General features: G+C 35.3%; 1 protein-coding gene across 1 annotated transcript; it reads right to left on the bottom strand.

Annotated features, from left to right (window-relative positions):
• Positions 1-261: 261 nt before the first annotated feature.
• LOC130968323 (protein CTR9 homolog) lies at positions 262-13,745 on the bottom strand. Its single transcript, XM_057893527.1, has 24 exons — positions 13,385-13,745; positions 12,872-12,938; positions 12,548-12,742; positions 11,725-11,825; positions 10,704-10,757; positions 10,104-10,211; positions 9,940-10,003; positions 9,610-9,824; positions 9,281-9,365; positions 8,771-8,871; positions 8,101-8,193; positions 6,251-6,319; positions 6,027-6,119; positions 5,680-5,943; positions 4,859-4,939; positions 4,624-4,782; positions 4,396-4,491; positions 3,465-3,566; positions 3,269-3,376; positions 2,926-3,150; positions 2,096-2,362; positions 1,911-1,982; positions 1,242-1,544; positions 262-587 (listed from the first exon to the last, which is right to left on the bottom strand). The coding sequence occupies exons 1-24, from the start codon at positions 13,523-13,525 to the stop codon at positions 417-419; spliced, it is 3,234 nt and encodes a 1,077-aa protein (XP_057749510.1). The 5' UTR covers positions 13,526-13,745; the 3' UTR covers positions 262-416.
• Between the last annotated feature and the right edge of the window lie 601 nt (positions 13,746-14,346).

Genomic DNA, 14,346 nt, shown 5'->3' with positions numbered 1-14,346 from the left:
TATTGCAACTTTATTTAATTTACTACCTATTTTATACTTTAATAAGATCATAAAACTTTATTGGTGCTATACATGTATTTATTTGTATATTTTTAAAATTTACATTATAATATATTTGTATTTTTATTGTTTATTAGAATTTTATATATTATTTTATTATAATTTGATTATTTCAATTGAATCGATTGGACCTCTAAACAGGTAAATCAATAGGTAATACAGTTTGATGACTCGTTCGGTTTTCATAAGCTTGCTACAAACTAACAGAAAACTTTGGCCTTTCTAAATCAAGCATTTCCAAATTTATACATATAGATATCAGGAACTGAAAAAGCATCACAACACTGAATTTGATCATCACTAGAAGACAATATACATATCTAACCTGTACAGTCCAAAATTTAATACTGTTCCTACTAGTCACTACCATCATCCCCATTTGTCTTAGGCTCCCTAATTTCTCCATCACTCAGCTCCATATCAGCAGAATTTTCTCTTATAGGACTTGATTGCCGCATTATTGGTTCATCATCATCAGATTCTGATAAGGCTTGCCTCCGGCGGGCAATGTTTGACGATGGTGCAGCCTTCAACAACAATAAGGAGGAATTAAATGATCGGACTAGTCAATATGAATGAAGCAAATAAAAGCTTGCAAAAGGTATAGATGACCGTGTTTGTACAATAATCTGAGGGCAATAGTGTAAATCATTTGTATATGCTCGAGAAATGTCATTCACTGGCAATAAAAAGCAAAACCTTCCGCATCGAGACTAGATAACAATTAAAACAAATTATACAGGATTAAAATACAGCATTATTATGGAGTGTCACAGATATCATATGTGAGACCTTGATGAAATGATTCCTGCTTTCTTATTGATCTATATCATGATCTCTAGAATAACTTGGTTTCATTGACTCTAACTCCATGATGGATATAACAACGCACACTTGTCACACATCCTAAAGTTGTTCTACTGTGAGTTTGTCATATAGATATAAAAATAGAATAGAATTTATTGCATTATGTTTAGACACCATTGTAATCAGTAAATCTACTCTATAGAACTTTTTTGCTTTATTTTTTTTAGCACCATGCCAAACTAATCCCAAAAGTAAGTCCATCATGACAAGCTACCAAAAATATATTTCAACCTAAAAGGAGTGAGGAACTGAGGATATAAACAAAAGAAATAGAAGGCATTCCAAAATTTAAATTTCTAATAATCACAAATTACCATATCATCTTCTGCATCAGAATCTTCAAGTCCAGCTGCTGCAAGAAGATCCTGAGCATTCCCCTCAGCATCATCATTCCCCATAGTTTGGGGCTCTCTGTAGTTATCAACATCTTCATCCTCCATCTCTGGTTCATTCATCATATCGGCTTCTCCTTCTTCATTGTCATAGTGTGATTTCGAGTGCTTATCCTTCTTTCTCCTCTTTCCACCTTTCTTTCTCCGTTTCTCGCCAGTCCCACCCTCTTCTTCTTCTGGTGTCCTTTCCCTTCGTCTTGAGTGTGAGCTGCTCTTCCATTGTTCCTAGAAATATAAATAGAGCTTAGACCTTCCGAGGCACATTATCTTCCCAGCACAGTAGCACCCACCTCAACCAATTTGAACAAAATTCACAAAGGATAAACCCCATATCCATCTCAGTCTCATTGAAAAACCTATCCTAAGTGAGTAGTTACTATACACAGCATCGGTCTATACTATTGTATAATGTTATTAACCAACACACCTCTCTCTCTCTCTCTCTCTCTCTCTCTCTCCCCCCCCCCCCCCCCCTAAACAACAAAAAACAAAAATTTAAACATAGCACTCAATGTGGATGGAAACCCAATAATCCCTAAACCAAGCATTGTATAACTTTATTCTCTGAGAAGGAAACCCGGTAATCCTTACCTTAACACGCTTAAAATGTTCCTCCTGTTGTTGCACCCTCTTCAGTTCATCCTCTTGCTTTCTCCTTTCCATCTAATATCAAATTAAGAAGAAAAAGCAAAGCAATTTATAAATTTATGTAGAAAAAAAAAAACGAAAAATGGGACATGCATATTGCAGAGACCAATCAATTATGGATAGCGCACCTGAAATTTCCTTTGCTCTTCAGCCTTCCGTCGGGCTTCCTCGGCCAATGCAACCTGACGAGCAAGTTCTTGCCTCTGTCGCACTTGCTGCTCCTCACGCTCAGCTGCTTCAAGATGAACTTTTGCAGCCGAAAGTAGGTGGTTGCAGTACCCAACATGAGTGTCAATTTTTTTCTCATCAAACCCATGAATATGAAGGTTGGATGCAGCAGACAACTGACTAAATACTCGAACAGCATTTTGCAGTTCTGCTACAGTTGCTCTCACCTACCATTAAGAATTCAGATAAGTTAGACAAACTTTTGCATAAAAAGAGTCCAGTGCAAGGTGGCCCAAAAATTAGGGTTTTTTTACATGTAAGGTTCGCTAGTATCTCATAGCCTGAAGTAAAAATCATAGATCCATGTTTGATGTTTGAGGAAATAGTAGCTTATATTGTGGTTAAGGGTTCAACAACCACCCAAACATGCAAAAGAACAACTCACTCTCCATGTGGAGGGTGTCTTTGTGTTTATCATCCACTAGATCCACTAACAATAAAGAATTATGGCATAAGCAGAGTCACAATTTAAGTGTAAGACAATAATGAAATTACAGACAAGTGTCACATCAATCATTCATCAATATATTAGAATAGATGAAGTTTTCTGCAATGAAACAAGGAAGTCTTTATGGGAACAACAATGCAGTTCATGATCTTACTTTAAAGAACCTGCTATAATTCATGGGAAAAAGTAGACAACCAGAAATGAACATAATGCCACCTATGAGCATCTTTCATCAAACAACTTAACAAATTTAATAAGATAGGTTCAAGGGATTGACAAGACCTCATCTGCAGTCCTTTTTGCCTTCTGTAATGTTGATGCTGAAAACTTTTGCATCGCAACACCTGCATCAAATCTTAATGTATAGTTTGAGGGTGCCAAATGGATTGCCCTTAGTAGAGTTTTTATACAATCTTGCCACTGTTCTGCTTCATAATGAGTACGAGCTAAATATAGAAGTATTTGTGAGTCTGTGTTATAAAAAAACTTTCGCAAGCAATTCTGATACTGCAAAATTAGAAAGGTAACATTTTCCCAGAAAGGAAAAGGAATGTCATCAGCACATGATTCCTATAATACTTCAGCAAGAACTTAACAAGCAAAACAAATTAAACACGGGATATACCATTTTCACAGCCAAAGAAAAATTTCCCTGAGCAAAATAAACATGGGCCAAATTTATCCAAACATCGGGCATCTGGACAAAAACACTACCACTTGCAGCTTCTTGAACCTAAAAAAGATAGAAATAAATAAATAACTCCAGTATATGAAAGTTTATGCCATGCATATCCCAAATATAAGCAGATATATCAGGTAACCTGAGTGAAGATATCCTTTGAAACATCAAAATGGCCTTTCTCAGCTAGCACTACTCCAGCACCATTGGCAGCATATAAATTTGCAGAATGCTGAATCAGAACCTAATCAAAAATTATAAAAATAAAAAAAAATCAATAAAACAATCCCATTATAAACCAAGGTAATAGTTCCCAGTTTAGATATTTCCAAATTCCTATTCCCAAATAAGGGAAGGGGGGTTGGGGGAAAGAGTGCACATGGCACAAGCAAATTATATTCATTATTTTTCATTTATTTTGATTAAGGGCCAACACCCTGAATAAGTTTAAGCTATTGGATGGAGGTTTAAGGTGGTTTACTTCCTATCAGTGCCGCCCCTCCCAGCTTAATGCAAGAGTACTACATCATATATAGTTGCTGAAATTAAATTTTAATTTAAGGGTGGGGCCAGCACAGAGCAAACTCCTAACCATTTGATATAATATCATGCCCTAAACCAATTCACCAAAATGCTTAAGCCATGACAAACACGTTAATATGCATACGAAATGAATGAAATGCTAAGATCAATGGGATTGATGCATCCAAGGTTCCGAAGTCCAAACCAAGGTCTGCAAACCAAAAGCTGAGGTGAACTGATAGGATTAGGGATCTAGCAGAATTAGGGAATTTTATTGATGAATTAGGGATTGTAAATCACAATCCCTATTGAACTACACACTTGGGTCTAACTAACTCTAGAGAGAATTTCCTTCTCCTGAACTAACAAACTGAACAGAATTTTCAAACTGACTGAAAAAACTAACCAACCCCTAGTACTTATAGCCAGCAGCTAGGACTAGCATTACTGCTCTAGAATCTGCCAAACGGGTTTCTATCATAAACACAAACATGCAAAAATAGCTCAAGACGGCAAGACAGAAAAGTGAGGAAATAATAAAATAAACCTACTCGTGTATAGAGTTCCTTGGCCTTTTCCAAATGAGTAGCTTCTAGCTTTGGATTTCTCTTCTCATTCCGAACGGCTGCAAAGTAATTCCAGTTTCCCTATTCATTACAGAATCAGCGTATCAAAATAATTATCATGCTTTGACATTTGTGAGGACCAAAGAGCTACACAAAGTACATCTAGAATGAACAAAAAGAATAGACACGTTTATGAGCACCAGAAAGACATACAAGAGCAAGAGTAGCATATGAGTCCTTCCCATCAGTTGCATCACTGGCTGCCCGGAGAGTTTCTTTTGCCTTTACCCAATCATCATTTTTCAACTCCAAATCACCAAGCATAGATAATGCATTTGGACACTTTTCATTCACCTTTAGCGCATCATGAACCTACAGAGTAGAACTGAAATTGTGAAGCTATGCAATTATTATAGAAGCAACAAAGCAAGATCAGGGATATTAGTACCAGCTCAATGCTTAACAGAATGTTGTTTCGAGCCTTTGCGATTGCAGCTAACCTCAGATACGCATCAATATAGTCTGGAAACTGAAATCGAAAAAAGAAAAAATAAAAATAAAATAAGGAATTCATTAGAGATCAATAATGGAAAGCTGGAAACCATATTGAATGTGCAAAGAATAGTAAAAGATGGCAGCCAAGATACAACAATGTAGGCAATGATTGTAATAGAAGCCCTACTGCTGAAAGCAGTACAACTTCTTCAACTAAACTGAGGTGTTCTATTCATTATTGTCATGAAGCAATGTCCAACTGTTAACAGTCAATACAAACAGAACATGTTTGATGCAATGCCTTATAACAAGCTCAGTGCTCAGACCATGCTTAAAAAATAATTCTTAGGAATGTGGTGTGTTCAATACCAAAAAAGAGGCTGAAAGCATTGTGCACATGGGGAGTTCACTAAATGGTTCCATCAGCTACCATTATGGTAGTAATATAATGATTAATGAAAATACGTTTCATTACATACTCAACAATTCAAATATATTAACCGGAAGCTAGAAATATAATAAGTGGTGTGGATAATCCGGAAAGCTCAAAAAATGATTGGCTATTAATTTTATAGCATTCAGCTGTAAAAACTCTATTCATGGCTTCAGCGAACTGTTTATTAGATAAATAGCATAAAGTAAAAGAAACAATAAGAGTCATAAATGATCATCATATTTGAGACTACAGAAAGGTTAATATTCTTGAGTCTGTCAGTAGTGGGTAGATGGATATGCAAACAAAATGCACATGATGTTTATTTAAGATACACATACCCTGAATAATATTAGGCGATACAATATACTTGCAGTTCCAGAATCATTTAACTGCTCAAGTAATCTGGCCAGGTTAAAGAGCACTGTGACTTTATCCCAGGGCAAATCTATATGATGACCGGTACTTTCAAGCTTATGAAATAATTGCATGTCCTTAAATTGTAGTGTAGAAGTAGCAATATCATTGGAAGACTTATTTCCCCCATTAATAAGAAAAAGCCATATGCCGTCACCCAAAGCCTCTTTAAAAGTTTGTTGAGCAAGCTGATAAAAAGAAGAAATGAAGGATTAAGTGTGTGATCATGGGGCCAAAACAAAAGCAATGCAGCATTTATAGAATTACAAACCTCAAACTCTCCCCTTTCAAACTGAAGGACACCAATATTATTGAGTAATTCTATTGGTACGTCTTGGCCTCCCTTCTTAAAAAGAGTACGAGCCTGTACCGGGTTTACAACAACCAGATTAAAAATAGATCCCAGAACTTCAACCATCAGGTGTTTTCCTAAATTTTAATTGGATGAGAGAAACTTTGCAAAACAATTTATCAAGTACATAATAAAATTCTTACAGTTTTAAATGCATCGAGGGCAGATCCTGTATCAGACAGAATCAACAATTCACCCAGTTCAAGAAATGCCTGTACTTAAAAGGAGAATATAAGATTAAACCAAGAGCTAGATATGAAGTTTTGCTCAACTAATTACATAAATATTTAGAGAAATGAAAGGAACCAATTTAGAAAATTTAAAGGCTTATTTTCTTTCAAATTCCTTTTTTTTTAAAAAAAAAGTTCTAAATTTATTTATGCCACATTGTTTTCAACCTGTTTCCTGTAGGATTTTGTAAAGGTAAACAAAAATACCTAATGAATTTCACTCTCAACAGTTTATTTCAAATTATCACAAAAAGGAAGGGCTCGTAACAGTGTTTACGAAGCAAACACTTCAGGCAAAAACCAAGGAATGCTGAATTTGTAATATTTGTAAATACTCATATATTATCATTTTGTTGACAGTTGCTTATAGAAGATAAGATAATTTTTTTAACCAAAGCCATATGCTTCACATACAGTCAACAACTTTCGTCTTTGCCATCTTAATATCAGCTACATGAGAAAGTTATCAAGCATTTATTCTATAGTTTCAAAACAACAATCAGTTCACAGGCCACAAAAAATTCATTATTATGTTAAAAGTATAATATATATACTATATATAGGCAACCAAATAAGTTCGAACTCAGAAATAATCCATAAAAAAATAATGCTCAAGTGCTTCTTTTCCTTATAGATATGTATCACATGGGAAGTGTCGTGAATGGCAGGGACAAGGAAGCAAAGAATTACAGCATGTTAATTGTTTCTTAGGCCTAATAGCCAGACCCAACAAGATGAATAGGTGACAGAACATGGACCGTATCATAAAACTAGGGAATATCAACAACAAAGAGGTCATATTTCAGGATGACACTTGGCCCATAATCAGGGATAAACAGAAAGGAGGAACAGCTAATGTTGGATACCCTTGATAATTTGGATATCAAAAGTTTTATCTCTAAGGAAGACAGAAAAGATGATGGATTTACGGTAGATGTTAAGGAGATTTCACTGAGAAAACTAATTGGAGAAGACCAAGATTCAATAGCTAATGAAGAGGGAAAAGATCCTAAGGACCAGCTGGGTTTCTAGTGTTCCTATTTCAGCATTTTGTGAAGGAAGAAAAAGTGAAAAGAGTGAAATGATAAAAATCTTGTTTCCTGAATTCCTGTTTTCATTTGTTATTTTCACTATTTCCTTTAAGGGAAAAAAAAGAAAAAAAAGAGGAAATAAAATGCTCCCCCTCAATGAATTTTGGATGCTCCTTCCGAAAAATGAGATCGAACATCCTTAAACAAAAAGAAAGCCCTTTCTCACTAAATAGAGCTTACATGGTGCATTTCCCGTATTGAGTTGTGAATTGTAAGATGTTCCTAATGCTTATTAATCTGAAAACGTGTTGCTAAAATTACAGTAATGCTTTTTTATTATTTAGTAACATTTTTTAGAAGTGTAGCTAAAAAAGCATTACTAAATGTAAAAAAAGAGTGTGATTTTAATTTTAACGACACTTCATAGCCACCATAAGCATAGGAATACTAGAATTCACCATATATATATATATATATATATATATATATATATATATATATATATATGTGTGTGTGTGTGTGTGTGTGTTTAAAACAGGTTCAGATACCAATTCTAGTTATGAACAAAGGCATAACTGCCCACTTTGAGATGGATAACACTTTTCATGTGAACAAGGCAGAGTTTACATGTGTAAATCTTAAAACAAGTGAAGGAAGACAGGGGAAGTTGGGAGAACACGAGACTGGTCTTTAATAAAATTTAGAAAAACACACAATATCAGCAGCTTTCACCTGGGCATCACGGGGATCAATTTTGGTTGCTTTCCGAATAAAGTCTTGGCCCTTGTCAGTTTGACCAAGCTGAACATATATGTGTGCCAGTGCCTGTAAGGAAAAACATCAACACAAAAAATAGGAAATAGGGAAGTGATTTTACAATAATTTTTCAGAACTACAACTGCTTTATTTGTATAGCTAATACACAGGTAAAGTAATCTACAAATGTGTCTACAAGGAGCGCCCAAAACTTCTGTGATTTTACAATAACTTTCAGAAGAACACGTTAAGAAACCATAAAAAAATTATTGGTAAATTAACAACTCAAACTGGTTCTGAATAGTGAGTAATCATCAGTCCTCTGATAATACTTACCAAGAATAACTTTTTCTAACATTCCCAAAACACATTTGAAGAAACTGATTAGTTTTGGGTCTGTTGGCATGCCAAAATATATAACTGAGCATTAAATAGTGGCTTAATAATGCTTATTTTAAAGATTGATCATTATTTTATGGAATATATACCATATTCAACCAAGAAAAGTGCATGTCCTCAACTGATGTTTCCCAAACATGTATATCTAACTCACAAAGATAATGACTATTTCAGTTGCGAAAAACACACTGACCCTAAAAGAGAAATGATATTAAAGGATGTAAGGTACATCCTGTCAGGCACTCACTTTTAATGTCTCGCAATTATCCGGGTACACCTCCAGAACCTTTTCAAAATTTGACAGGGCACTTCTGAAATCTCCCAACTTTAATTGCACTTGTCCTAGACCTGGAATCAACATAAAAGAGAAAAAAATTAAAAATAAGGAAGAACAGGCATTTGGTGAACAATACCAATGACTCTATGAAAACAGCCTTCAAATACTATTGCTGATCATAAATGAGTAAGTTATACAGAACCTCAAACGAATATGCTACATTTGCTACAACATGGAAACAGATCTAGTAAAATCGCAATATCAAAACATGACTGCCCGCTTGAAGAACACATTCAACATCTGCTATTTTCATTAAGATAGAAGGCCTACAAATACTGAATCAAAATATACCTAATGAAACAAAAAATGAACACGTTTCTACCATTAGTTTCATAGTTGATTAAATTTAATTTCTTTCACTGCCATATTACAATGTTGTAGCCATGCTGTAAAGTTTCAAATCTGAATGAAGCAACCAACCATAATAAGGAAACACAAATTCATGAGGCTTGTTGACTTCCTTGACAGATGCCATGTAATACACCCCTGCTTTGTCATAGTCCCCCTATGGTCAAGAGGAAAAATAAAAAATTAAAAGATTACCAGAGAATAAAATAGTAACTTGCTAACACTAAAAATTTAGAACATGCGAAGAGAAGACAAGAAAGTAAATAAGAGTATTGTAGACAAGAAGACAGTAAAATCAATAACTGTTTCTTTTATTTGCAAAAACAATAGCAGGGCCTAAGCAATTTATTAATGCCACTCAAAGGAATGTTGCCAACAGTAGAGAGAAATTTGCTTCCAACCTTGCTATGGTAAGAGCGCGCTAAATTATAATAAGAATGGGACTTTGTTGGACCATGATTGGTGACAGCTAATGCAGTTTCAGTCAGTTGCTCAACCAAGAAATGTTGACCAGTGAAGAAAAAATGATTTGCAAGATAATTCAGAGCCATTGCACAATAAGGGTATATCTCAAATGCCCTCTGCATCTTTACCATTCCCTTTCTAATTCCAGCAGCTGAAAGATACTACACAGTATCAGAGTCGGTCCAATACATGAGAAAAAATATATATTACAAGTTATACGAGACATATAAGGTGCCTAAGAACATGATACAGTGGAAAAAGTGGACCTTCATTGGTACGCAAGTCCATTATTGCAAGTGCTACAAGAGCCTCAACATTTTCTGGATCTAGCTGAAAAGAAGGAAACCAGGAAACATACAGACATCAGTACTACCAAAGCAACATGACAGCATATCCATTGGCAATTAAAAGATTCACTTGCCTGCAAAACTCGCTCAAATGCCTGTCGAGCCTTTTCAAATTGACCTAATTTGTAGCGACATAGACCTATGCCAAGCCTAACAGGTGCAGGGCAATCGGGATAAACTTGCAATGCTCTCTTCAGGTTTGCAAAAAACAAAATATAAAAAAATTAATAATAATAATAATAAACCTGTGTTAACTTGTGTTGATACCACTTAACTACCACTATTCAAACAACTTAATAAAGCTCACCATCAAAATAAAATCTCTGCTTATTTAACTTTATATCATTTATCTAATCCACTGAAATTTCATACAATAAGCTTTTGCGCAACAATTCCAACACTAATCTGCAATCCACTGAAATTTTGAAATGCATGTCACCGTCGCTAATTGTTCTACAAATGGTTTCACAAAACTTAAAACCAATTGAAGTTATTCATTTGAGTGGAGTAATAGTCATCTAGTTTTGAGTATTGTCAATTCTTTCTGAATCTACTCAATTATTCTTTGGTGACAATAAAAAAATGTGAATGCATATCAACCTAATGGTATATAGACATGTCAATGTGCATATATAAATTGTAAACGAGAGAGTTCTTTCTACCAGCAAAGAAGGTTTACCAACCTTGTACAACTCAAGTGAGTCAGAATACCGCCCTCGGTTGAACTCAACACAGGCCTGTAGATATTCACTAAAGTTATTAGTAGAAACACCGTACTTATATAGAATAACTAAACAAAACTTCAAACAAATTCCAGGTTGTAGCATAACAAGCACAGATGGAAAACATTCTCTCTAAAGGCTGGGAAAAACCAATGATAGATGTAGAAAATTTGGTTGATGGCATGGCAAAAGCATTGCAATTTAAATTGCTAGCCAGTAGCAACAAATTAATATACTTTAATTGCTTAGCATTCAGTTAAGGTCTACAGTCCTATATTGAGAATATATAGAGACAAGCCAGCAAATTTGATCCTCTAAAACTGAAAAAATTACTGGAAACAATTATTGATATATCTGTTTTCATTTTATTAATAAGCAAGTATTTTTATACTTCTATTAAAAAATCATTTTGTAATTTTCCAATAACCATTTGGGGTTGAGAAAGGGAGAGCACGACTAGGACTGGGGTTAAGAAGAGGTACTGGTTGGTCATACACCTGTTAATGTCTTTTACTGGAGAATGGTCTTAAACTTGGTGAATTTGGATTCACGTTTACTCCCCCAAAATCCCATTCTCCTGCCACTTAACGTAAGTCCTTAATTCTCAAACATGCTTGCATATTTTGTTCCAAAATCAGTTGTAGATACAGAATCAACTATAGATATAAGCGACAAATAGTTATTTTTGATTCTCCTACTATCCTGTTTGGGATGTTCTCGATTTAAAATTGTAACTTTATACCATAATTATAGGTATATATGTCACATCAATATGGAAGAACTATATATATATATATATATATATATAAGTGATTTTATAAACACTATCCAAGGATTTATTTTGTCAAAAGATAGACAAAAATACCAAACATAAATTACTTTACCTTCAAATTGACTTAAAAAACCTCAATTATATCTAAAATCAATCACATACACATGCATAAGCTAAAACCTTGCACACATGTGGACAGACTCAATAAACCTGGCCGAGAAGAGCAGGAACATTATCTCGGTCTCCATCTAATACAATCTTAAATGCAGCAGATGCCTGATCTACTTCTCCCTTTGCAAGCAAAAGTTGACCTGTAAGCATTAGCTATGTATCAATTTTGCAAGTATCTAGAGCAAGAGGCATTCTTCTAATGACGGGACAAACATGAAGTTCAACAAGATAAATGATGGATACTCATAACTTTTGAGGAAATATCCAGAACATAAAATATAGAGTGAGAAAATATCAAGAACATAAAATATAGAGCAACCAATATGCCATCAAGCAAAACAACTGCATGTGTCATGACCACTGAGTTAATCAGATAAATAAGAATGCTTCAGCAGTAAAAACTAAAATACAATAGTAAGGCTAATTTGAGATGATATGAGCTCATCTCTAAACTCTAAAGTGAAAAAAGAAAAATGAATTCAGCTTATACCAAAATGGCGTATAATCATCTTACTTTCTTACTTTATAACCAACTTCAGAGCAGCTTTTTATTATTAAAAAAATGTTTCTCAAATAGGCTAAAAGTATAAACATCTACATGATGAGATCAAACACTATCAGAACAATAACTTTCAAAACATCACATATGTTCAAATACTATTCAGAACAAAACTTGTTTTGGAAGCGAGCTTCTTTGTTGTAATGCTAAGGCATCTAATGAATACCTAGAAGCTAGAGCTCTTCTATGGTCCATGCCAACATAAAATTAGCAGGTATCATGTTCCTCATTGTGAAATTACAATGCTTGATTCAGTTCCACTGAGACATAATAATTTACATAAATAAACAAACATATGTACACCTTTCCCAACCCATGTCGAGGGCTCATGCATGTCGATCCTCGATGCTTTATTGTAATATTGAGTTGCCAAAATGAAATGCTCCTCCTTTTCTCTTTGTTTAGTCTCGATTTTCCCAAGGTAGCTATAGTATGCCCCAAGGGCATTTAATATAGCAATCCTCTCATATCTAACGTCAGCATAATAGTCATCGATTTCTGCAGAAAAGGAGAAAAGCAACCAGCACAGTTGAACTATATTAGAACCTAATTTAACATCAAACAATAACAAAAACATAAGATTGACACAACAAACCCCATCAAAAAGAATATGCAACCAAGGTATACCCGGGCTGGATCCCTCCTCCAAAATCTGGCGAAATTGATCAATTTTTCCCTGCTTGAAATACTCCCTCTTCACCACAAGAAAAATATAAGCAACATTAGAAGTAAAGAAAGGAGCAGTTGGTACCAAAGACAAGCAAAACAAAAACAAACAGGAATTATACTAAATGGGCATCTACATCTATAGGGAAAACTTGAGTGACACTGTAGCACATCTATAACAGACAATAATGGCAAATCATCTATCAAGCTCCAAGTTCAAACCACTAGTAGCATTATTGGTTTATCTTATCATTCACCCACACAATGGCTTTGAGTTCCAAAAGCTAAACCTAACATGCTATCATAACAAAGGTGCAAACCAACTCACATCACACAAAATAAGAGCAACAAACAAATGCAAGAAAGCAAGCATCTTTTTTGTTTTCAAAGTTTAATTCCACAAGTTGAAACTTGAAAGCAGAAATTGGGTTCGATTCCGAGAAGAAGTGGAAGGCAAAGAATGAAATTACGAACCGCGATAATGAGCCAGAGATCGAGAGGGGCTTGCTCGGCCTTGAGGATGTCGAGGATGTCGGAGGCGTCCCTGGGAAGCTGGTCGAGTGCAACCCTAACCTCTTCCTCCGAGTTCTGCACCGGGATGTACACCGATGCCATTGGTTTTCCACCAAGATTCTCGAGAGAGAAGAAGAAAAACCTTAAGTTGCTCTCTGTAACGTTATCGTGAGGGCGAGAGAGAATGAAAAGCTGCACACCGTTCTGGTTCCGCTGCTCAGTTCAGCAGGAGAGATGGCAGCTGCCGTTCGGAGGACCAACGAATCTAAGGGCAGGTCTAGTGGGGAGCTTGTGTCTTGAAAGAGGAAAAAAAAGGAGGTTAAAAGTAAATACTAAATAGGTGAAAAGTAAACGGAGCCTTTGTAGTCACCAAAAAAAAAAAAACCGGAGCCTTTGTACTAATTTTATCCTGAAATTTTGAAGACACTAATTTGAACTTTTAAATTTGACTTCGGACTATATGCAACTCTCCGTGTGAATCAGCAATCGAATGGGGTTATATGGCATAGCCCCTGCGGAGGGATGGCAAAAACCCCGGCGGGCGGGTATCCGCGGGAATTTACCCGCCGGGGTGAATATGGGGAGAGTTTTTTACTTGTAGAGATGGGGTGGAGACCCGTATAATAAACGGGACAGAGGTAGAGACAGAGGTCTCCGTCCCGTGAAGATTCGTTTAATCTCCACCTATTTAAAATGACTAAAATACTCTTTAATATATATATATATATATAATAAACGGGACAGAGGTAGAGACAGAGATTTCCGTCCTGTGAAGATTCGTTTAATCTCCACCTATTTAAAATGACTAAAATACCCCTTAATATATATATATATATAACATATGAGGGGAGGTGAAAAATCCTAGCCGCTATTACTCACACTTCACAAACCCCAAATCCCTCAATCCTTCTGAACTCTGAAGT

This window comes from Arachis stenosperma, chromosome 3 (assembly GCF_014773155.1).
Source record: "Arachis stenosperma cultivar V10309 chromosome 3, arast.V10309.gnm1.PFL2, whole genome shotgun sequence".
In the NCBI taxonomy this organism is placed as follows: domain Eukaryota; kingdom Viridiplantae; phylum Streptophyta; class Magnoliopsida; order Fabales; family Fabaceae; genus Arachis; species Arachis stenosperma.
The sequence above is the reverse complement of the archived record's forward strand: the minus strand, read 5'-3'. Positions and strand labels throughout refer to the sequence as shown.